Source organism: Danio rerio, chromosome 23 (genome assembly GCF_052040795.2).
Source record: "Danio rerio strain M-AB ecotype USA chromosome 23, GRCz13ab, whole genome shotgun sequence".
NCBI lineage: Eukaryota > Metazoa > Chordata > Actinopteri > Cypriniformes > Danionidae > Danio > Danio rerio.
This window is the reverse complement of record NC_141043.1, coordinates 24,713,345-24,738,722: the sequence shown is the minus strand read 5'-3', so window position 1 is coordinate 24,738,722 and position 25,378 is coordinate 24,713,345. Positions and strand designations below refer to the sequence as shown.

General features: G+C 35.7%; 1 protein-coding gene and 1 long non-coding RNA gene across 7 annotated transcripts in view; one reads left to right on the top strand and one right to left on the bottom strand.

Annotated features, from left to right (window-relative positions):
* Window positions 1-15,000, top strand: part of LOC141380488 (uncharacterized) — a 32,718-nt gene extending 17,718 nt beyond the window's left edge. The window contains exons 2-5 of one of the 3 annotated variants that reach the window (XR_015523544.1): window positions 7,509-7,576; window positions 7,663-7,748; window positions 12,419-12,566; window positions 14,910-15,000. This is a non-coding gene — a long non-coding RNA (uncharacterized LOC141380488). Of the gene's footprint in view, window positions 1-7,508; window positions 7,577-7,662; window positions 7,749-8,889; window positions 9,131-12,418; window positions 13,348-14,909 lie in introns of those variants that run through there. The other 2 variants (XR_015523543.1, XR_015523545.1) reach the window with 2 other exon arrangements.
* Window positions 142-24,524, bottom strand: igsf21b (immunoglobin superfamily, member 21b). Of its 4 annotated transcripts, none has more exon segments than NM_001110473.1 (10): window positions 142-930; window positions 1,014-1,052; window positions 8,204-8,396; window positions 8,916-9,016; window positions 10,733-11,213; window positions 11,336-11,451; window positions 15,074-15,192; window positions 15,319-15,440; window positions 16,675-16,787; window positions 24,273-24,524. In NM_001110473.1, coding segments are annotated over 10 exon segments (1,422 nt in total). In that variant the 5' UTR covers window positions 24,331-24,524; the 3' UTR covers window positions 142-850.
* Between the last annotated feature and the right edge of the window lie 854 nt (window positions 24,525-25,378).

Genomic DNA, 25,378 nt, shown 5'->3' with positions numbered 1-25,378 from the left:
AAAAAAAATTTTTCCCACTCATATAAAATACTAAAGCTTGTTTCCATCATAATGTTAAAACATAAATCAAATAAATAAAAGCTTGCCACTTTTTAATCTTACAATTCTGAATATTTCTAAAAACAAAGCAATATGAGAAGCTATTTTTAAAGTTTGTCTTTAATTATTCTTTATAAAGTGTAGCAACACACCTTGTTAACTGGATTGCATTTTCTCTGCAGAAACAATTGCATTATAACGCATTACATGACTGTTTTTTGAAACATTTCGGTGCACACCAGCCAACAGGGTTTATGGACTGTTCATGTAAAAAAAAATGTGTTCAATCTAAAGATCTACACTGTCATCTAGAGGTCATATGCAGTAGGTGAATCTGATCCTCGAGTTCCCATAGCTTCAGCCCTGAAAGCAAGTAAGCAATTTTGCACTCAGCAGCCCGGGTATATTAAGGAACAACATTAATGAAATGACATTACAATAAGCTGTTTAGAATGATGAAAGCTGTAATGTATGTCCAGGATTATCTGTATGTGGGACGACCCATTCCACTTGGCTCTAATCCTTTTCTGCAATGCAGCTTTGCACAAATACAATGTAGAAAATGAAGTCGAAGCATGAATATGTCACTGTGTTGTGACTAAACAGGTGCAGAACAAACTGAGCTTAACTGTAGTCACATGGTTGGGGTGTTCAGGGTGGGTTGAGCTTATCGTTCTCATTCTGAGCACACATTTCTCTGCTGCAATCTCAGTCCTGGATTATAGCGTAGCTGCTGGACAGCGAGAGAGATGGCAGAGGAGCTGACTGAGTATCAGAGAGGGTACTAATAGGAAAACGCATCCCATAGTTCTCATGTGAACTCCAGAGTCAATGACAACAGCATCATCATCATCAGCGAGGGTCCCAGCATGTCTCGGGCAGAATTGCCAACTGAAAATATTCAACAGTCATTGTCAGAGTTCATCAAGATTAGTGCACAATATTTGATGATGTGATGTGTTTTGGGGCCTTACAATTCATCTGTGTTGGCTCCTTCTTGATCTTGGGATTTTCTGTTAACATAAATGTTAAGATAAACTATAAAACAGGTCAACAAAAACATAGAAAAAATCAATTACACAATTGGATTTACAGTACATTTGGAAAGTATTCACAGAGCTTTGCCTTTTCCCCCATTTCTTATTCTAAAATGGATTAAATTCATTTATTTCCTTCTAAATTCTACACACAATACATAATGACAATGTAAAAAAAGATTACATATTTGCAAATTTATTAAAAATAAAAAAGCTTTAAAAATTTGATGTACAGAAAAGTATTTGCTAAATATTTTGTTGATGCATCTTTGGCAGCATTTACAGCCTCAAGTCTCTTTGTATATGATGCCACAAGCTTGGCACACCTGTCTTTGGGAATGTTTGCCCATTACTCTTTGCAGTACCTCTCAAGCTTTATCAGGTTGATTGGGAAGCGACGATGTACAGCCATTTTCAGATCTCCCCAGAGATGTTCAATAGGATTAAGGTCTGGGCTCTGGCTGTGCCACTCAAGGACATTCACAGAGTTGTTGTGAAGTCACTCCATTGATATTTTTGCGTGTGCTTTGGGTCATTATCCTTCTGGATTATGAACCGTTGCCCCAGTCTGAGGTCAAGAGCACTCTGAAGAATGTTTTCATTCAGAATGTCTCTGTACATTGCTGCACTCATCTTTCCCTCTATCCTGACTAGTTTTCCGATTCCTGCTACTGAAAAACATCCCCAAGCATGATGCTGCCACCACCATGCTTCACTGTAGCGATGGTATTAGCCTGGTGATAAGCAGTGCCTGGTTTTCTGCAAACATAACATCTGGCATTTACTCCAAAGAGTTCAATTTTAGTCTCATCAGACAAGAGAATTTAGTTTCTTATGGTCTGAGAGTCCTTTAGATGCCTTTTGGCAAATTCCAGGCGGGGAGTGGCTTCTGTCTGCCCACTCTACCATACAGGCCTGATTGGTGGATTGCTGCACAGATGGTTGTCCTTCTGTAAAGGGCGTCACACACCTGATATGCCACTCGGTGCCACGACAAAGCATGCACACGACAGTTGAAAGTATCGCACACCAGACGCGCACATTCGCATGATCTTTAAAATTAAACTAATCAGATGGTGCTCTGTGGCATGGCAGAAATATGAACAGAATCCTGAGTCTTAGATGGCCGGCCAGCTCTAGGAAGAGTCCTGGTGGTTCCAAACATCTTCCACTGATAGAAGATGGAGGCCACTGTGTTCATTGGAATCTTCAGAGCAGCAGAAACTTTTCTGTAACCTTCCCTAGCCTTGTGTCTTGAGACAATCTTATCTTGGAGGTCTACAGACAATTCATATGTCTTCATGCTTGGTTTGTGCTTTGACATGCACTGTCAACCCTGGGACCTTATATAGACATGAGTATGCCTTTTCAAATCATGTCCAATCAACTGAATTTATTAAGCTTTATTAAGCTGTTGAAACATCTCAAGAATGATCAATGGAAACAGAATGTACCTGAGTTCAATTTAGAGCTTCACGGCAATGGCTGTAAATGCTTATGTACATATAGATATTTCAGGTTTTTTATTTTTAATAAATTTGCAACAATTTAAAAAACTCTTTTTTCACATTGTCATTATGGGGTATTATGTGTAGAATTTTGAGGAAATAAATGAACTTAATTCATTTTGGAATAAGTCTGTAAAATAAAGAAATTTGAAAAAAATTGATGAATGCTTTGAACGCCATGAATACTTTCCGGATGCACTGTATACGCCATAATATCTCTCCTATTCAAGTTGAGGCCAGAGCCAGCTCCAAATAGGTGGGACTTGGGACTTTCTACACTAGTCGACATTTGAAGTAAATCAAAAGTTTTCATCAAGCTGTCCTAAAACCAAAAATGTACTTCTTTCAAAATTCATGCAAAACGTGTCAATCTGTTATTAGTCAATGTAGCCGTTAATGAAATATCATTGCTTTCTTTTTCTTAAAAATTATTTTCAAGTTTTAATGAAACATTTTGTACAATCAAGGTTGTATTTTTTCCATAATAACCCTTGCTGCCAAAATAAATTAAGAAACAATTAAATTCAAATAAAATTACAATACAGAGAAAAAAAACCTTTACAGTATTGTACAGATTTGCAGTTAGACAATATCAGTTGATTAATATCTAGGTGATAATACGAAACGTCATTGTTAATGGCTTTTTGTGATCATCAGACATGAATACTTGTCATCGGGGAACAATTGACCTGTCACATCTGTCTGTAATTGGAAAGAGATCATCATGTAAGGTTCTGAAAGCTTCACTTGAAGTCAGGAAGCGTATACAATACCAAATTTTGTTAGACTGCAGGATTCTGGCCTTAACAGGGCCATTGGGAAGTTGCAAACTCTTGTCTTCATGAATGTGTGACAAGCAATTTTACATCTTGTGACAAACAGTCTTCTCTGGATGCAGTCAAAAGGGATGAGGCTTGAAATTCCTAACAATGTTGATTAATAGCAGAACTTCGTGTTAGACATGAATTTTGAACAATACCCTATTTCATCTTAGGATAACTTTGATTATCCTTTTTGAATCACTTCATATTTTGACTACTGTAAATAGACTCTATGAACTTACAGGGTTTTTTGTAGGCCTTTCACTATCTATTTTTTGTTGTATGATATATTGCAGCAAAATATATTGCGATAAACAATTTCACTGTCATTTTAAGACCACTTTATGCCACTCATTATATAATGCCAGAATGCCAATATAGTATCATCACAATGCAAGTACACTCTTCCAAAAACACATATTTAATTTATAATTTAATTATAGTCATTTTAACAATTCAATAATTAGGCATTAGAGTGTGAGAATACATATCCTAAATAAATAAATAATAAATGATAGCAAAAAAGTGCAGGGTAAAAAGTAACTGAGACCGTGATATCTGCTATTGTATTTTATTAATGTCTACATCTACCCAAACCCAAAACCTATCCCTACAGTAATGCCAAAACAGTAATTATTGTTGTACAGTGTCACAAAAATCATGCTTTATTGATGTGTACATGCCCAGTAGCTGCAGCTGTATCCCATCTAGTCTTTACCCGTGCCAGAATCCCTCCTATTTGGAGGTCTCTGTGCAGCTTTGTATTGGAAGTAAATAGTATGGCTAAATGTGCAGCCATCTATCATAAAAGTAATCCTCATTACTCAAACCATAGTCATAAGGCCATACGAGTATTTTAATGTATGTCTTCTTGAGTAAAATAACATTTTTTTTGGTTAGAAATTAAATGGGAATTCAAACATTTGAATATATATATATATATATATATATATATATATATATATATATATATATATATATATATATATATATATATATATATATATATATATATATATTTTGCTATTTTAAAAAGGCATACTCTTATATGTACACTGATGGTGAATGTAGAACCACCTACTATGCTTAAGAAGTTCCACACTCATCATAAATGTTTTAGTTTTGGTGGATTTTAGTGATTTTTTGACAGTAAGGAGAACAACCATGTTGCCTTAGTTCATTTCATCCCCTGGCTGACCAAAAAAATGGACAAATTTGTAATTCATCCTTCACAATACAGACAAAGTCTAACTGATTCACCTTCAGCAGCTAATAGTAAAGACCCAAGCATACTGGACCCAGGTAAGGAAGCTCTGAACTTTTCAGGTCGCAGCGCTAGCAATACTGAAAACACAAAATGCAGGAAATACCAAGATAGTTACCAGTACTATAGTTTTATTCCATTTTCTCAAAGCAAAGAGTCCCTAAACCAGCCTCAGTGCATTATCTGCACCAAAGTTCTTGCTAACGATTGCACGAGGCGTCCAAATTAATTAGACATTTGGAGACGACTCATCCCAAATTCCATGACATTCCCAGAGCATTTTGAGCGCAAGGCAAAAGAATTGACGCACTCAAAATGAAGAAGCGGGTCATCACAGCTACTGACAAAAAAACTTATAGAAAATTAACATTAGGCTATTATTTGTGCATTTACACATCTAGATATAGTTATAAACATACCGTTTGTTTGAAAACAACGTTTTTTTCATCCATACTGCAAACTCATATAAGCGATAATATCATTAAATGTTGAGGTGGGCCTTACGATATTTTCCAGGGGAAAAGGTGGTCTCAGGCAAAAAAGGTTGGGAACCACTGGAATAGGAGATTCTTCAGAAACATTTTTTGTTGAGCTAGTTGAAAGTCTCTTCACATTCCAATAGTAATGATTACAGTAAATGATCTAAATGTATTTAAATGTATTTTTATATTCTGGTAAAGGCAAAATACTGAAAAAATGTTCATCCAATTAAAATTTGTCAGGCAGACAATTCCCTTAATTCTGATAAGTAGTCCAAACTGTCTGTCACCAAATGCAGATCTGCCATTTGCGTGTGCACATGCGCCATGTTCACATGCACACAAAAGAGTGACAGTAGTAAAAACAAATGCTAAATCAAAACTTTTTAAAATCCTGAATCAAGAGTTAGAGTTAGCTTTGCACACTGGAGGAAGGATAACAGCATGGCTGAAGTATTTCTTTTAGACAAGTAATGTTATGTTTTTAAACTCTTTTAGTCAGGCAAAGCTGATGTAGATTTTTACGAATGGGTTATTTGCACAGAAGTGTTCTTCAACCACTGAAATCTTCCAATTTCTTCCTATTTTCAGTTTCATAAGGGACCTTTTACAGTATCAATAATGTAAATAATGTAGATAAACAACAAAACATCAGTAAATAGCGATATTCCACCTAGCTTGCTTTACTGAGGTAAAGTTCCTTTTATTTTCACATTGCTTTATTTTTGAACAATGGCAACCTGTGATGCGCTCCCTATATTGTTTACCATGCTACTCTGAATATTCGATCTGAAACAGCTTCTAAGGCCGTACTCACACTAGGTACAGTTGCCTCGAACCGGGCCAAAGCATGCTTGTCCCCCCTCCCATCTCCCCCGACGGCCCGCACTCACACCACAATCGGGCCTCGGCACGCTTACGTCATCGATGCTGCGCTCTAACTCAGCAGCACAGTGGAGATTTCTCTAGTTATATTGTTTCAGTCGTTTGTTATGCAGTGACATGCAGTCAAATATTTTGCCAAACAGTCCTTAGGGATGCAGTAACACGCAGTCAGATATTTCGCCAAACAGATCCGCCACTTTTGGCGCTCATAAACAATCATAAAGCCCTCGTGCTACAGGAATGAGGAGGTCTGCTGAAGGCGCGCAGCTGTCGTGCAGTGAGGGGTTTGCGTCTTTAATAATCTAGGGCAGTTTGCGTTCACTGAACAGTAAGAATGATTAATAAATCCATATGAAACATTCCCTTAAAGTCACTTCTCAATTTCAGTTTCCGGCTTTGAGTGCAAAACGCGCCAAAGCCCGAAACTGAAAGCCCAAGTGAACTGCGCTCAGGCCCATCTCGGGTTAAGGCCGGCCAAGTGAACTGTGCTTGAGCCCGATTCAGCGCACTCACACTTCTCAAACGATTCGGGAAACGGGCCTGGGCACGGTTCGGATAGCATAGTGTGAGTAGGCCCTGAGTATAGTTTAGTAATGTAATTCCTGCACCCCGCTGGCCAAGCACTAACCATACAGTAGTCGCTGCAGGACAAAGCATGTAGGAGAGTGAAACCAGCGATCCTTGCATGCATGAAATATTGCACATTATGACAAGTTCTGCTTGCTACACAACTGAAAACAAGCTAGATATCGCACAGTTTTTCGTTGTGAATTGTAGTATTATAAAGTACTTAGAGTTTTCTAACAGGCGCATGACAAGATCTAGTGGATCTCTGTCATCTTTAATGTGCGCTCATGATTTCAGGAGGCCTGGCTTTTGACGGCAGGGAAGGGAGATATGTTTCAAAAATATTATGCTAACGGATAGCATTTAGGCAGGCGATGCGGTGGCACAGTAGATAGTGCTGTCGCCTCACAGCAAGAAGGTCACTGGTTCGAGCCTCGGCTAGGTCAGTTGGCATTTCTGTGTGGAGTTTGCATATTCTCCTTACGTTCGCGCGGGTTTCCTGTGGGTGCTCCGGTTTCCCCAACAAGTCCAAAGACATGCGGTACAGGTGACTTGGGTAAGCTGAAATTGTCCGTAGTGTATGAGAGTGTATGCGTGTTCCCCAGTGATAGGTTGCAGCTGGAAGGGCATTCGCTGCGTAACCCATATGCTGGATAAGTTGGCGGTTCATTCCACTGTGGCGACCCCAGTTTAATAAATGGACTAAGCCAAAAAGAAAATGAAGGAATGAATGAATAGCATTTAGGCAAATCACCAACTGCACCTTTGATCAATTCATTGTTGAAATGCTCTGTTTGCATTCAGTTGTGTTTAATTGAATTGATTGTGCTCTATGTAAACTAAATAATAGCTTTTTTTAAATAGTTTTTTTTATTTCTTCCTCTGATTTAACTTATTTTTTTTATAAGTGACAGGAAATTTGCACACTAGAATACCATTAATACACTTGGGACTGCTTGCTGAGACTGTGAATTAGGTAAAGATGTTTTCAGTTTCTTACATAGAGCATTTGTTTAGCTTCATAAGATCTTAGTTTAATGTATTTGTTTTGCCTTTATACAGTACGTTCTCAAAGTGGCAGAAACAATTGAATAGGAATGACCAAGGCCACAAATCTTCCCAAAAAACACATTTGCGAGTACCTGAAGGTGAGTAAATTAACATTTTTATTTTATTTTATTTTGTAGTAAACGGTCTCTTTAAATCATTAAATGGTTGTTTTCTTCGTTTATTTCATTGGTTGATTTATGATTGATATTTATGCCTCCTGGTACTTCAATTGACTAGACATTATGAGTGCTACATGTTTTCTTGCCTACTGTTCCAACACTGCAGTAGCTTTTGGAAACAAACAGCTTACTGCGATTGAATCTTAGTAAACAGTATGGGGCATTTAATTACTGGATACAAAACAAACACTGCATGAAAATAAGGATGTTTGGGAATGGTTTAAACATTTTAAGTTATGCGAGTGCTGGATAAAGACTAAACACTCTGAGCGTCAGATGTGGATCCAGGTTTATGAAGTGCACACAGGTGGAAGCTGAACACAATGAGGGATATGAATATTGGCATGTGCATGTGATGCATGTGGTATACTGACCGAACACTATGAGGCGGGTGTGTGTGTTGGTGGATCCCAAAGGGTTTTGGACAGTGCAGCGGTACATCGAGCCGTTGAGCTCTGCCGGGACTCTCTCCAGAACCAGTTCTTTCCCAAATCTCTCTTCACTTCCATCCAGCAGAGGTCCTCCCACACGTGTCCATGTGAACAGAGGCTCAGGAAACACTTCATTCTGCGGCAGAAATATAAAAAACAAAATATTAACACAGCAGACATTTATAATACTGAGTATGATAATACTGAAATAATGTACATCTTTGTGCAAAAACTACAAAGCTATAATATTTATGAGGAACTGCTTAGGAGACCTCTTTTTAATAATTTATATACATTTACTAAACACTGTTGGCACTAGCAGTATCCATTTGTTCTTAGATTATATACTGTACTTGCAGAGAATATTAAAAAATTTTTAAAAGAAGCTTTTAAACATTTAAGGTCTACTATACGACATCAAAAGCAACCGAATAATTTATATTCAACATTTACAAAAGGCATTGGTAGGCATTTTAATTGTAAAAATACTATCCGTTGCCAAATATAAAGCGACATGCTGTGCATTCAAATTAAAGCAGTCCTACTTTGCTCATGCAAAAACATGAATCACTGCTACTGTTAAGTTGTATTATTTGCAAATAATTATTTTGCACCACTTCATATTCCAGAAACATTTCTCCTTTCATGATTGTACCGCTTTGGGCCCCATTTGGAATCCCTCCACTTTGATGCGAACCGTGTCTCCTACTTTCGCTCTGCTTGGTGCCACAGAGAGTTTCGGGCCTTTTGGAGCAGCTTGTAAACAGTGAAAAACAGCTTTGTCATTATTATGTCATACTGTTGGAGAGTTATTCAAGGTTCCACTGTATACACATACACATTATTGTCATTATTTCAACTAAAATAAAAAAAAAATATATATATATAATAATATATGTGTGTGTATATATGTATGTATATATATATATATATATATATATATATATATATATATATATATATATATATATATATATAAAATGGTGTTAAAAAATGAAAACTGCTTTTATTCCAAAATAAAACAAATAAGACTTTCTTCAGAAAACAAATATATTATCAGACATACTGTGAAAATTTCCTTGCTCTGTTAGACATAATTTGGGAAATATTGAAAAAAAAGTAAACATTTCAAAGGGGGTTTAATAATTCTGATTTCAACTATATGTTGATTTTATATATATATATATATATATATATATATATATATATATATATATATATATATATATACATACATATATATATATATATATATATATATATATATATATATATATATATATATATATATATATATATATATATATAATCATGTTAAAATTTATGTTAATAACAATGATAAGCTCACACAGCCAATCACACAGCAGAAATGTGCAACAATGGGAATCTAAAAGTGTGTTATTACAGATGTACTGAATTTTTGGCCACTGAAAATTATTGGTCAAAAATATGCCATTAAATGAACCCTGTAATTTTTGTGGCTTCAGTCATTGTTGGGGTACTCTGGAATCTGGAAGCATTAACAACTTATATTGAAATATATATCGTTAGCGTTCAATATGAAAGATAATTATTGAAATTGCATTTTTGTCATATCACCCAGCCCTAATATATATTTAAATTACATTTAACAACTTTTTTGTTTGAAATCTGAATTGTGTCTTGTTGCAGAAAAATTAATATAGATGTCAAAAGAGAAAAACCATGATTATTAAATCATATAAGAGCATGCATAATTAAAAATAATAAACTCAGCAACACTGTACCATATAAGGTCTTATGTGATCATGTAGAGTAAGCTGACAGACTAATAATCAGTGATTTTTAAAAAAAGGATTTATCATTTTTGTTAAGAGATAATATACACATGGGCAATTATTCTCACAGAATAAAGCCCAAAAGGCTTGCCAGCAGCCAGTTGTATAAGACTGAAGGGATTTACTCTGTGAAAACCACTTATTCTACTTATTACATAGCTACTTGCAACTGAATTGATTTGTCACAAAAAAATTGATCTGAGCTGTAATAATTTGCAAACACTTTAGGCGTGCAGAAAGAAAGATGGCGGAATACAACCTATATAGCCTACTGTATGTATTATTGAGTCGCAAGATGTTGCCAAACAATAAAAAACATCAAAAAGCAAATCAAGTATTCCAGAGAGCTGTGTAACAATGCTAGAAACTTTAGTTAACAAATTGTTGTTTGTTAGTAATAACTTTGTATTTCAATAATCCTTAAGTAAATGTAGAAATTATTACTGATAAGTCCTGTATTTAGTTCACGGTAACTACTATAGCTAACTGATGCTAGTAAATAAAAGCCTGTTGTTTCAAACTTCTGATAACCAGTATGAAAAATTGTCTATCCCTAAAAACATATATAACAAACAGACCCCCAGTAACTGTTATCTACTTGGACAAATATCTAAATAAACTGTTGAGTATGTCAGATATAAACGCTGTTACTCACATAGCGTAACCTCAGCCTTCATAGGCATGGATAGTGCCGGGTGCTTGACTTCACAGCTGAAAAGAGCCTCATTGTCCAGTTGTGGATTTAGGTGCCAGGTCAGCATAGCCTGAACCTCCAGAGTGCCATCATGAAGCTCAGACTGCGTTTGGTTGAAAAAGTAGAGCGGGCTGGAGCTCAGCACCCAGCGGGGAAACTCTCGGCTGATCACAGTCTCTGGGATGACCTCTGTGGTTGGACTGGGCTCCTCATGAGTTGGGGCTCCAGATGTGTAGCTGCGCTGGGGCCGGTCTTTATCCAGACGCACAGGCTCACTGTAAGGGCCCATAAAAGAGAGCGACTTCTGCACTTTTGTGTCGTCAAGTTCTCGGCTGATAAGCGGCTGGTTATCCTTAGGCGCAAGCAAACCTCTGTTTTCCACTTTCTCAGAGGACGCAAATGGATGGACTTCAATAACTTCTCCATCCCTCTTGAAGTACACCTAAGTTTGAGAAAAATAATTACAAGAAGTTGCGTTAGAAGCAACTGAACACATTTTCATTTAAATGACCTCTGCTTCGCTGAAGTTTTAATTTAAAGCTTGTACTATATTCTTCAACTAACCACAGGGGCAGGTTTTCCTCCGGTTACAATGCAAACTAGCGTGAAGTTTTGAGCCTCGTAGCGATTGAATCGAGCGGGCTGATTTGCTGCCTCGACAAATATTGATTTTGGTGGAGCTGGGGGAAAAACAAAGACATTGAAAGCTCATTATAAATCAATAGCGTCACTACAGAAATTCAAAGAGATAAAGAGATATGACAGTGCGACACTCAAAGTAATTATGAGTTCCCTTTCCCTAAAGGGCATTTTGATGCTTCAGACTGCAAAGACAGGAGATCCTCATTTAATGAGCTCGAAATGCATTAGTAAGCAAGATTTACAATAGCACAATCTCTTGTTTTAAGTCAGCAATCCATGGAAAAATCTTTCAGATGGTTTCTTAGCATCCGTTAAATGAACTCTACCTCATATCTCAATTACACGTCATGCCATATTACTGTTGAAACTTATTAATTTACAAGTGCATGCAGATGGAAATTGCCTTAATTCCCTGCTGAATATTCACCGGCCTTTATAGGCATGAATGTACAAGCAGAGGCAAATGAAAAAAAAAGTGTGATTTGAGAATTTAAAATCTTCTAGCTTTGGTAGAAACTATTAAACTACAAAATGTTCAGTGAAAATAATCATATCTTTTTGTATTTAAATAGATAGTTCACCCTGAAGAGAGCATTCTGTCACCCTTTACTCACGCAAGAGGTTTTAAACTTTTATAATTCTTTCTTCTGTTGAATACAAAATGAGTTATTCTTCAGAATGTTGGAAAAACAGCTACTGACATCCATTTTACTGTAGGAAGGAAAATACTATGGATGTCATTGGGTTTTATGTACAATAGTATATTTCCTTTTATACTTTCCTTCAGTATATTTTCCTTTGTGCTCAGTAGAACAAAAAATCAAACAGATTTTGAACAAGAGGAGGATGAGTAAATTTTGATATTTCTTGTTGGGTGAAATATCCCTTTAATCACGAATTTCACATTATGGTTATTGCATTTGGTTATCTCCATCTAATCAAATTCAATTGTGTCTGGAAAAAGCACTCTCTTTTCACTGATTTTTTTTTTTTTTTGTGATTTAGGTTGAAGGGATGTCAGTTCTGTCATCTTTTTCTCACCCTTGTGCAGTTTCAAACCTTTCATTCTCATGTGGAACACAAAAGAAGATATTTCTGTTCAAGGTGGTTGGGTTTCAGCTGTCAGTGATTGGGAATGACAAGCACATATCTTGTAAATGTGAGTCTCGATATGACCAGTTCACATGGCAGCTTTTCACAGAAGCTTGAATCACATCTGTGGCCATGAATACACTGCAGCTAAATTCAGTTTTACAGTTCAACATTTAGTGGTTTACTCTATTCTGTGCATATATAGCTCAGTAATTAATAGAGTGACAAGCACATTCAACAACCAAATGAACTCCTGGAAAATCCAGATAGTGACAACTGCATTTAGTAAAATGCTGTACATTGTTTACAGAACCAGACTATTTAAAAATGATGTACAAGTTAATGAGATTTGTCACTTTCTTCTGTTTGCATAGTGCTACAAATCCAAGGAACAACAAAATGTCTTGACTCATTTGTGTTGCCAGATCTTACTAGAAAAGAAAAGAAAAGAAAAAATAATAACAAGCCCATAATAAACTTAAAGGCTCAATATGTATGATTTAAAATAATATATTGCAAAATTGTTTGAACAGTGTTATATATTTTGATGGTTTATGTACTTACATTATCCCAAATGTTTCAAAGAATGTTACAATCCAGAGAAATAAGCAATTTTGTCTATTGAGACGGACTATTTCTTGTGTTGTCATACTAATGGTGTCATACACCCTTAATTTGATGTATAATTTTACAGAAAACAAGGAAACAGCCAATTGGAAGAACCTGAAGTAGTGGACTGTGGTATATTAAAAGCTTTGCTACTTTCGCTCTCATTTCACTTCATTGGCTTTCACCCTTACTCTGCTTCATGCTACCATAATAATAAATAAAACATACTTTAATCTCATCCATGAACATGATTTCTGCAGAAGTCCTGTGGTATATAATAATAACAACAACTCTCATGATTCCACATTTAAAAAAAACAACAACTTTAGTCTGTTGTAAATATCTACTTAAATAAGCAAAGCATGGTATAAATATGACACCCTCTAGTGGCAAAACTTACATTCTGTGCCTTTAAAACCCAAACACTCACTTTTCTTGATCCCTGATTTATCGAAAAGGATATAAACAGAGGTCGAAGCTCCAAGTGGGCTGTACAAAACTGGAGTTTTTGTTTATTTAAAGTCTTGTACATGACACAGAGTCCATAATTGTGCTTTATGAATGTCTACACCTACCCCAACCCTAAACTCAACCTCACAGTGACCTGATGTATTTTATTATTGTCTACTCCACCTACACCACCTAACCAGTCCACCTGCGGCGTAAATCCCTCCCACATGGAGGTCTCTAGGCTGCATCGATACCTACTTGGATTCATCAGTGGCCACCACAGCAGAATGTAACTATGCTTATTTATGCCTTTCCAGCCACCACCCAGCACTGAGAGTACACTAAACCAGTACCAGCTGGGACTCAAAGCCAAAACACTCTTGCTGTGAAGTGACAGTGCTAACCACTGAGCTACCGTGCCACCCCTAAGATCCTTAATCATAACTGGCAGAATCAAATTAACCATTTTTGGCAATACTGAAACTTAACATGAAAATATTTGATGTAGTTTAATGCAGTAAATATCTGTTATGCTAAATAAATAAGTAAATAAATGTAATTGTATATGTTCAATGTGCAGTTGTATAGATAGTATTTGATAAACAGTTGAAGTCAGAATTATTAGCCCCCCTGTTTATTTTTCCCCCTCTTTCTGTTTAATGGAGAGTAGATTTCATCAACACATTTGTAAATATGATAGTTTTAATAACTCATTTCATTAACTGATTTGTTTTATCTTTGCCATGATGACTGTAAATAATATTTGACTAGATATTTATCAAGACACTTCGATACGGCTTAAAGTGACATTTAAAGGCTTAACTAGGTTAATTAGGTTAACTAGGCAGGTTAGGGTATTTAGGCAAGTTATTGTATAACGATGGTTTGTTCTGTAGACTCTTAAAAAAAATCTTTAAAAAATATAGCTTAAAGGGGTAATAATTTTGACCTTAAGATGTATGTAAAAAATTAATAACTGCTTTTATTCTAGCTGAAATAAAACAAATACAACTTTCTCCAAACTAAAAAATATTATCAGACTTACTGTGAAAATATCCTTGCTCTGTTAAATGTAATTTGGGAAATATTTAAAAAAGAAAAAACAATTCAAAGGAGGGCTAATAATTCTGACTTAAACTATATAAGTGATTAATAAAATTTTTGTATACAGTTTATTAAAAATATTCACCAACTTAAAACAATGGTCCCAGAACATGAGCATTGTGTTTCCTTTTTAATGGTTTTCTATAGAAAGAAAAAGCTGTTTATATTCTCAGTTCATCTGTTTACCTGTAAGTAGAAAATATTTTGTGAATGTAAATTCATGATTTTTTATATTCCGCAGAGGAAAGAAAGCCATACAGCTTTGGATCAACATAAGTGTGAGCAAATGATGCCATGATGTTTTAAAATAAAAGGCTAATGGTTACAATGACTTTCATGTTAAAGCATACACTGAAGCACATCACTTCATTTTTCTGAGTACGACAGCTTCAAAGCAGCACTCACACATGACATTTAGAGTGATACTTCCAGATGCCAGGACCACCTTCTCTCTAGACGCCCTGTCATAGATCCCCACATGGCATTCGTATGGTCCGTCATCTTCCATCTGAACCTCAGGGAGCCTGCGAACATTGAGGAACAATCTGTCTAAAAACATAATAGCAGTTGTAAAAATAGCATGGTGCGTGCTGTGAGAAAAGCCAAGTAATATCCACAATAAACTGAGCTCTGCTGGGTATAACTATAACCTGACAGTTGACTGGTAAACAAGGTCCTCTCGTCTGCGGAAGTCCTCCATGTGAGAGAAATTGGTGTTGTACATGGCATCATAAGTGAAAATTTTCTGCTTTGAGGTTCCACCTTCTGTAACCTGCAAAAACAAATACAATATGCCTTCAAGAATTGGGTAATAGAGAGCTGAGGGAAGTAAATATCTATTGAAAGGGATAGTTCACCTCAAAATAAACATTTACATGCGCTCAAGTGGCTTTATGAGTTTTCTTTTTCTGTTAAAGACAAAAGAAAATGTATTTTAAATGTTGGAAACCTGTAACTATTGACTTCCATAGTGGGAAAATCCTACAAAAGTTAATGGTTACAGGTTTCCTACATTTTTCAAAACATATTCTTTTGTGTTTAAAAGAGAAAAAAAAACTCTTGCTTGTGATACGTGAAGGGTGAATTAATGATGACAGAATTTTCAGTTTTGGATGAACTATCCCTTTAAAAATGTGCAGTAATTCACTTTAAAATGTCATGCTTTTGATTTTGACTAATATTATGTAGATGAATTTCCCTGTATAAGATAGCAAACATGTATGGTGAGTTTTTACATTCTTTTCTGAGCCTTTTTTCAATTGTTTTTAACCAGCTAGTGTCAAAGTGATTTTTAAGTGATGATCAAGTCAGTTGATCTTGTTAACTATGGACGTGATCCATTAACATTTAACAACCATGTTTAAATGTATGCACTTTGCGATGGAATTCAAAGCAAATCCATTTATTTTAAGGCATATTTTTACCCATTCATGCATTCCCTGGAAATCGAACCAATGACCTTGTGTGTGATGCTTTTAAAAGTACTTGAAATGATGTCCTGTTTTGTTATCCAACACAAAACCTTTATATGTTTTAATTGTGGAGTAAGTGCCCAAATAGCTTTTGTGGCCACTATCATTATGTGACCTTTGATTTTCAATGGAGGGACAGAAAAATGGCAAATTTATGGCTAAGTAATATGTGACGCATTGCACAGTAGAGTTTTATTTAAAATGTCACGGAAATCTGTCAGCAAACTGATATGTTTTTTAATGGAATATTTTATCCGATAGCTCATCAATCCTGCCACACTTATGGCTTGGTGTGATGACAAAATGAAAACCGCTTGTCCTAAAATCACTGAGCCGTTCACTCTTAATCCTGAATATATTTTCATATTTTTTGACAGCTTCAGTTCTCACAACGTCAGTTTGCCAACAGAAAAACAACCTAAAAGAGTTTGAAAGAAGACAAAAACTAGCACAGTGAAAAACAAGTGATTATTTTTTCCAGGATGCTGAAATAAATGCCGTATCACGGAAAGATAAAGCTCGGACCCCACTTACCCGAAACCACACAATCTCTCGTAAGTTGCCATCCGTCCTGAAATTGCACTTCAAAGTCACTGTGTCCCCCATAACCACAGGAGGCAGAGGCTCAATGGTGACTGTTAAATAACCTGGAAGAAGATAGCAGTGTCATTTCTTCAATGCTTTATTACATCCGCAAATTGCACAGCCTCTTTAACAATCCCATCCAAATTACCACCAATGAGCCCTGGCAAAATTACAGTGCTCTCCTCATTTCTGAAAGCATTAAGTCATAAGTTAGTAAAATGGCGTGCTCTTGAAGAACCCAATATAAAGCTTGCCCCAAGAGAGGTCATACTGCAATGACAGTGGAATTATAGCACATAATGAGCTTTTGATTCAACTTGTGAATATTTTAGATGAAAAAGTATGATTGCAAAAAATGCTATTAATGAATGTTGTGAGAAGACCACACAGTATCAGTGCTCCAGTTCATTCATTTTTAATCTTCTCGCTGCAAGAAACAACTTTTTTTCTGAGTTTACCTGACAGATATATCCCTGATTATTCATTATTTAGCAAACTCTGCTTGTAATGGAATCGATCCACATGATTTCTTCTAAAAGTAATGTTTGTATTGCAGATGATGTTAGTATAGCTTTTTATTTCTAGAAAAAGGCTAAAGAAAAAAACATAAACTAAAAAAAATAACAAAAATAAAGCTAAAACAGATTTCCATCAGAGTAAAATGAATAGGTATCCCTGGTTATCAATTATTTAGTTTAATGAAACTGATTCAGAAAAATGATCGAAATACTTACTTTTTCAGTGATTAAACAAAACAAAAACAAAGGCAAAACATAAATAAAATCAAACAGATATTCTACAGGTATGACTAATATTATATTAAACATCTTTCCTCTTCCACCTCTCTTTAAAGAATTTTTCTATTAAAAGAAACTAAACTGTAAAATTTAATGAAGTCTTAATAAATAAATAAAAAATGTAAAAGTAAATATACTCAACATAAATGTAGGGAAACAAAAGAGTAAAATTAAACGAAGTAAAACCAAACAGAAAATTCAACTCTAAACAAAGGAAACCAAAATTGACTACAAATGTTACATGAAAAAATCTAACAAAATGTCAAACTGAAAGCAGTGACAAAAACAAACACAAAATAAATACACAATATACAAAAACCAAAGCAAAAAACATGGCAAAAAGAGAGCTTAACATGCTGCAATTTAAGAAAACGCATGCAGTTACAAAAAACATTAACAAATTAAGAAAAGATCTTTACCCGTTTGACAGCACATGGGGTGCAAATCTTCACAACACAAACACATAAGAAAAATCAAGCTGCATTTTCCCACAACCCAAACAAATGGATAAAAATTCGCTGCATTTTTTTCTCAATGCAAACAATTTATGAAACCATCCTGCAACACTTGCAAAATTAAATAAAAGCATCGGAAATGTTTCAAGGGGACCCAAAAACATGATGGATGCAGCTGTGCTGTGACTGTTTTTGCCTCTTAATTTGCATACTATCCATCCTATTAGTCTAATCCAATTAGTATGTCCCAAATTGTTGTTGTTTGAAAGAGTATGCCAAAGGTTCCTGGATGGTTTACTATTTCCAGCAAAAATACGAAGTGTAAAACCGTCCATACTCTAACTGCTGATATTGCCCACAAAACATTGTGCATTGGACGTGAATTTGATTAGAACTACAAACACGTTTAAAAAAATAAATAAATAAATAAAATAAAAAACTACAAACATGGTGGACACGCAAGACCAATAAAGTAGAGAGGTTTTGGTAAAGATGTTTGTCACACATTCATTTTCTTAGTCCCTTTATCATTCCGGGGTCACCACAGCGGAATGAACTGCCAACTTATCCAGCACATTTTTACGCAGCAGATGCCCTTCCAGCCGCAACCCATCTCTGGGAAACATCCACACACACTTATTCATACTCATACACTACGGACAATTTTTAGCCTACCCAGTTCACCTGTACCACATGTCTTTGGACTGTGAGGGAAACCGGAGCACCCGGAGGAAACCCAAGTGAACGCAGGGAAAACATGCAAACTTCACACAGAAACACCAACTGACCCAGCCGAAGCTCCAACCAGTGACCCAGCGACCTTCTTGCTGTGAGGTGACAGCACTACCTAGTACCTACTGCGCCACAGCAAAGATGTTTGTATGACTGTTATTTAGTATCTACCTGGCCTAAAAATATTTCAATCCTGTTTTCTGTGTTATATTTTATCTGGGGGCGAAGCAGTGGCGCAGTAGGTAGTGCTGTCGCCTCACAGCAAGAAGTTCGTTGGGTGGCTGGTTTGAGCCTCAGTTCAGTTGGCGTTCCTGTGTGGAGTTTGCATGTTCTCCCTGCGTTCAGTTGGGTTTCCTCCGGGTGCTCCAGTTTCCCCCACAGTCCAAAGACATGCAGTACAGGTGAATTGGGTAGGCTAAATTGTCCGCAGTGTATAAGTGTGTGTGTGAATGTGTGTGTGGATTTCCCGAGATGGGTTGTGGCTGGAAGGGCATCCGCTGCGTAAAAACTTGCTGGATAAGTTGGCGGTTCATTCCGCTGTGGTGACCCCAAATTAATAAAAGGGACTAAGCCGACAAGAAAATGAATGAATGAATATTTCATCTGCAACAACAATGTGAACTTATATAAACATGTTTGTACATTAACATAAGGTAGGAAATTAAAGATCAAAGAAATGTGGGTGATGTGTGGATGATTGTTAGGGCTCATAAATAAACAAAACGATCTGTTAACAAGGAACTATGTCCCAAAGCTTGCACACTCTTCTGTTACACACTCAAATTATAAACTTTTCTTTTACAAAAAAGTACATACTTTTAATACATTTGTAATACAAACAACATTAAAATAAGTCCTACAGTGGAGATTTCTACAATATTTTATGGGCTGTTTCAAATGCCAGTAGTTGATCTGCAGGTTCACTGTATAGTTAAAGAAGAGAAAATATGTCTGCCTAAAGATGTCAGTGGCATAATACAGTAGTAGACACAAATATTTAATAATACTCCAGTCTAGACAGACCAGTCAAAAACTCCAGACTCCCTTATACAGCAGCAGCAGGATGTATATGAATGAGTTTATAACTGCAAAAACTAATAACTCAATTTTTTTGAGGTATCGTGTTTTATGTTGTGCATTGAAGAGTCCAAAAGCAAAAAAAAACATGATTTGTGGAAGTTTTCAGATTATTTCAATTGCAAAAAAAACTAAAAATATACATTTATTTAAAAAAATTAAGTAAGCAAAAAATAAAATAACTTCTTCATACAGTATATCACCCTTTTTAAACAGAGAAAACTGTTAAGAGATAGTGTCAGTTTTACTGCCCACACAATGGATAGAAACACAATATAGAGATATAATGTAGTTCTATGATCCAACTCAGAAACAGGACTTTCTGTATGAAATTTGTACAAAATTTATACTAAAATAACAAAACAAAAAAAAGGTTTATGAATACCCCCTCATGTACAGGAGTAGAGGTGACAAACTTGCTCAGAGAAACGCTGTTACTGTCAACACTGTTTACTACACTGAGTTTGGATTGGATTGATCCAATATGCTTATTGATGAAAGGTTTGCGAATAAATTTTATGCTGGCCTGTAAAAGTATTTTGCAGTATTTTCAAAATACAGTTTTATTTTAATCCATTTGTGGCTGCTGTATTTTGTAGTTTATTTTGATACATGTAAATCTGAGGTATTTTGTATTTTATTTTAAAATACATTTTAATGTATTTTAGTCCATCCCTGGCAGTGGCAACCCCTGAATAAAAAAGGGAATAAGCCAAAAAAAAAATGAATGAATGAATAAATAGCCAGGTCTGTCACGTTTTACGGTCTCCTTGAAACATTTCCGTTGTGTTTCGAGCTATTTGAAAGAGTTGAAAATGCAGCGTTTTCATAAATTGTTTGCGTTGTGAGAAAAATGTAGCAAGTTTTATTAATTTGTTTGCGTTGTGTGAAAATACAGCGCATTTTTTAAAAATGTGCTTGCGTTGTGAGAGTTTGCAGCACGTGTGCTGTCAAACAGATGAAGATCTTTTCTTAATTTACTGGCCATTTTTGTAATTGCATTTGTTTTCTTAAATTGCAGCACAATAAAACAATAAATCTAATAATGCAAAGCAAAGTGAAATAAAATAAAACCTCAATATATAAAATACACTACAAATTTTACATTAATAAACAAAGTGCACCAAAACAAGTCAAATGAGAAGCAAGGTAAAACAAAAAGCAGAATACACTACTAACAAAGTGTGAAGAAATACCAAGCCAAATTAAAAGAATCAGAGTGAAACAACATCAAAGCAAAAAACGAAGAGACTATAAATGTTACACTATAAATCAAAAACCCATCTGTTTTGAATGAATTTGAAAAGATGTTACACACACACACATACATATACACACATACATTGTTCGGCGCATTACAGCATTACATAATGGCTGTCAGAAGGATTGATTCCTTGTGTAGTTTGATGCTTCAAGAGCTAGAGCTACATTTCATCTTTTCTCCATCTTCAATCCATCACTGCTGCCAGAGCTGTGTCCCTGTCCTAATAAAGTGATGGGGCTTAGTTTACAAATGTTACTCCAATTTTTTACCAACATCAGACTGGAAGCATGAAATGCCTTCCCATCTCCAACAACCGCAGAAAACAGCCGTGTGCTGCTGAGTGCTGCACTTCCATTGAAACAGTCACCGTGTACCGAGAGCAGGCATCAGAGTGGGAGGCAATCGGCCTATAATCTGTCACATATTCACTGACCTACAAAATCCCACCGCTTCACCGTATTGGTTTTTTTAAGCATGACGTCAGCCAATGGATTATTTTTTTTTCTATGTGTTTTCTTCTTTGCCTAATCCATGGTATTTTTTTTTTCTCTATCAACCAAGTGATTCTGTCCCACATGCTGCACAGGACACTGGGATGTCCTGTGACCCCCAGGCACTTACTTCGACATGTCGTCATTCCGCTACAGAGTGTCTTTTAGGAGGCTTAGTGAGTGGAGAGCGTGTACATTTTTTAGGGTTTATAGCAATTCCACATCCCATAAGCACATTTTATAGACTGAAATAATCTTGAAAATCACAGAAAATCAATCTGTGGTCAAATGTCAAAGTTGGCCGGCAATGTTAATGGTGATGTGCAAGGATTAGTTGGGTCACTGAGATGATTTCAGTAATCTATTTGATTATGTAAACACTCGTAAAAGCATATCAAAGGTTAGTATTAAAGATGTCTAGTGTGGTGGAATGGTTGCCATCTGTGTTATCCATGAAGATGATAAAGGAATGACGCAATCTGCAACTTCCAGTGAATCTTGAGCAAAGATTATCAGAGGCATTAGTAAAACACTGATTGCTGAGACATCATACAAAATATCATGGGGACATGTGTATACTTCACAAGAATATTCACATTAATGTTAAACTTTGTTAAAAACAAAGGGTGTTTTTTTCACTGTGATTACATAGAATATACATTTTTCGGTTCCAGAAACTATACTAATCATCATCATTTGCAGGATATTTTAATACCCTTTTAAAAATGAATGTTCCTAAAGAGGGTTTTCGCAGGGAGGTCATAGAAAAATTGTTTCAAAATTTTTGAAAGAACATCTAAATAAATATTTCAATATAAAGAGAACAATGTTAAAAATAAAGTTTTGTTGGGTGTCAATGGTTCAATGAAGAACCTTAAGAAGCCACAGATTCTTTCCATTCCCCAAAAGGTTTTATTACATCATAAAACTGTTCTTTAGTTAAAGAAATAAATGGTTATTTTAAGAGTCGTACATTAAAAGGTTGTTTGAGGGACCAAGAATTGTTTAAATAGAACAATGTTAAAAATCAAGGCTATTTTTTGGGTGTCAGTGGTTCAATGAAGAACCTTAAGGAGCCATAGAATCTTTCCATTCCCCAAAAGGTTTTATTAGATCATTAAAATGTTCTTTAGTTAAAGTTATAAATGGTTATTTTGAAGAATCGTACATTAAAAGGTTGATTGGAGGAACAAAAATGGTTCTTTTGTGAGAGTTACTGAGCACTGTTAAAAATAATGTTTTCAATTTTTGCCACAATTGAACCAATTTAAAATAATCTTTTAAGCAGCTCTTAATATTACCACTTATTTTAAGTAAAGAACATTTAGATTATCCTAAAAACCCCTTTTGACCTAAAAAAAAAAAAACTCTTTAATTAATCATCATTGCGACCAAAGAACTTTTTTTTTTACGTTTAAATAGTGTTTTTTGTTTACCTATTCTTAAACCTTTACATTTGGTTTGCTTCAGTCTTAAGTATTCAGTTATATTGCTATAGCAAGGTCTTGGGGCAAAGCAGTGGCGCAGTAGGTAGTGCTATCGCCTCAAAGCAAGAAGGTCGCTAGTTCGAGCCTCGGCGCAGTTGGTGTTTCTGTGTGGAGTTTGCATGTTCTCCCTGTCTTCGCGTGGGTTTCCTCCGGGTAAACCGGTTTCCCCCACAGTCCAAAGACATGCGGTACAGGTGAATTGGGTTGGCTAAATTGTCTGTAGTGTGTGAGTGTGTGTGTGGATGTTTCCCAGAGATGGGTTGGAAGGGAAAGCGGCTGGAAGGGCATCTGCTGCGTTAAAAACTTGCTGGATAAGTTGGCGGTTCATTCTGCTGTGGCGACCCCGGATTAATAAAGGGACTAAGCCGACAAGAAAATGAATGAATGAATAGCAAGGTCTTTACCAAATTGGTGTATTGTCTGTAACTGAAATACCTTTTCAATAACTTTTCAATAACGTTTAAAACCTTAAAAATACAATACTGAATAATTGCTCAAGTCTTGCATGGGTAAAAATAGTACAAAAGGTAAACACTTTTAAGGCTTAAACCACATTCATGGCATTAAAGCTAACAATGCACTTCCTAAAGCATCTGTACCTCTAATAAGATCTGACCAGTGACATTAAGTGCTGGACTCAAGGGAATGAGCCATGACATGATGCTAGCCAGCATTATTGAGTTACAGTAAGGAATTTGATGTCTGCAATTACAAATCTGTGCCAAGATCGAGCACTCTCCTTTATGCATGCACAGGCATGAAAGAAAGAACAAAACTCTATTAAATAATACAAAAATAACAATTACATAATATTATACATTCGCTAGCTCTGAAGCTTATACTCCGGCTCTATTGTTGCAATCAATGGCATTTAATTATTTCAGAGTGCAGATAACCCCTCATAAAACTGGGTCAGGACAAAAGACTAAGCTTTATCCTCAAAATAGCCATCCATCACAATCATTAAACAACAGCACCTAAGTTTAAAGGACACGCGCCTCAATTTAGAAATCGTTCATCTCGTAACTTTCTGAAGGCTGTGATTACATACAAATGACAAATGTGGATTATGTTGTGCGATACTGATAGATGTTTTAAAATGTACACTATAAAGTCGAAAAGTGTGATTGCGAGTTGCAGAAATAAACAAAACAATCAAAATATCAAGACTTTATCACGTCTATAACTGTTCTCAAAACAGCTGACCGGTCATATCAACCGTACATAATTCAGACCAAACTTACCTATAACGAAATCCAGCAGGTCAGCACACAGAAGCAACGATAAAGTAATTACACTCATCTCTCTCGTCTTATTTCAATGTCAGTGAATGCCGCAACTGTGTCAGTATTCCATGTTAAACCTATGTTAATGTCATCCTCCGTTCAAAGCTGAAATCCTCATGTTGCTGAATGCTGAATTTTCCCTCATGTTGTGCTTCTAAAGGAGCAGAAGCAGCGGCATCTCTCTTGGCTCCGTCGGGCGGAGAGATTCACCAAAGCAACAGATTTGAATGAATTCATTCTCTCGTGCGCGCGCTCACTGGCCGAGCGCGCGCAGTCATTAACTCTCATACTCTCACTCACACACACACAAACATTACACACATCATACACGATCACTCAGCCGTGGATGAAATCACTGTCAGGGACAAACATGTAATCCTATGTCATTGACTTATTAGTTATATAGTATAGCCTATATTAAAGTAATTTATTAATCTGTACTATGTCGAAATATTACATTGTTTACTATTGTGTATAGATCTCAATGGACATTACAGTATAGCTGGTCAAATGCAATGTATTTTAGTCACTCAGACAGAAGCACATTTGAAAGGGGTGACATTTCAATAGCCCACAGTGTATTGTGTTGATCAGGTCAGACTTTCTTCCATGGAAACTGGGTTATTTTTTCATCTCTCTCAGCATGGATTTTTTCCTTTGCTTTACAGTATTTGTGCTAATTAGAAGAATAAAAAGAGATAATGCAGATCAACCCACTCTGTACACAATTAAGTGAATGTAATGTCAAATGCTTCATGATTTTATTTTTAATTTTACTAATTATACTCTTATAAAAATAAAAACTGTATAAAATATATACTGCTTACAATTTTTTTTTCGATATTGAAAAACAAAACAAATGATTAGAGAACATTTTACAAGAAAAGCAGTGCAAATTCTGTCTCATAAAGTAAACAGTTTTTTTAAGTGAAGTGGTTGTAAACAATTTATTTGTGCTGAATTTAAACAAATTAAGTTGAACATTACTCAATTTCATTTGATTAAATTCCACTCACATAAACTGATTGCAACATTTTTGCTGACATCATTTTCTTCTGTGTATA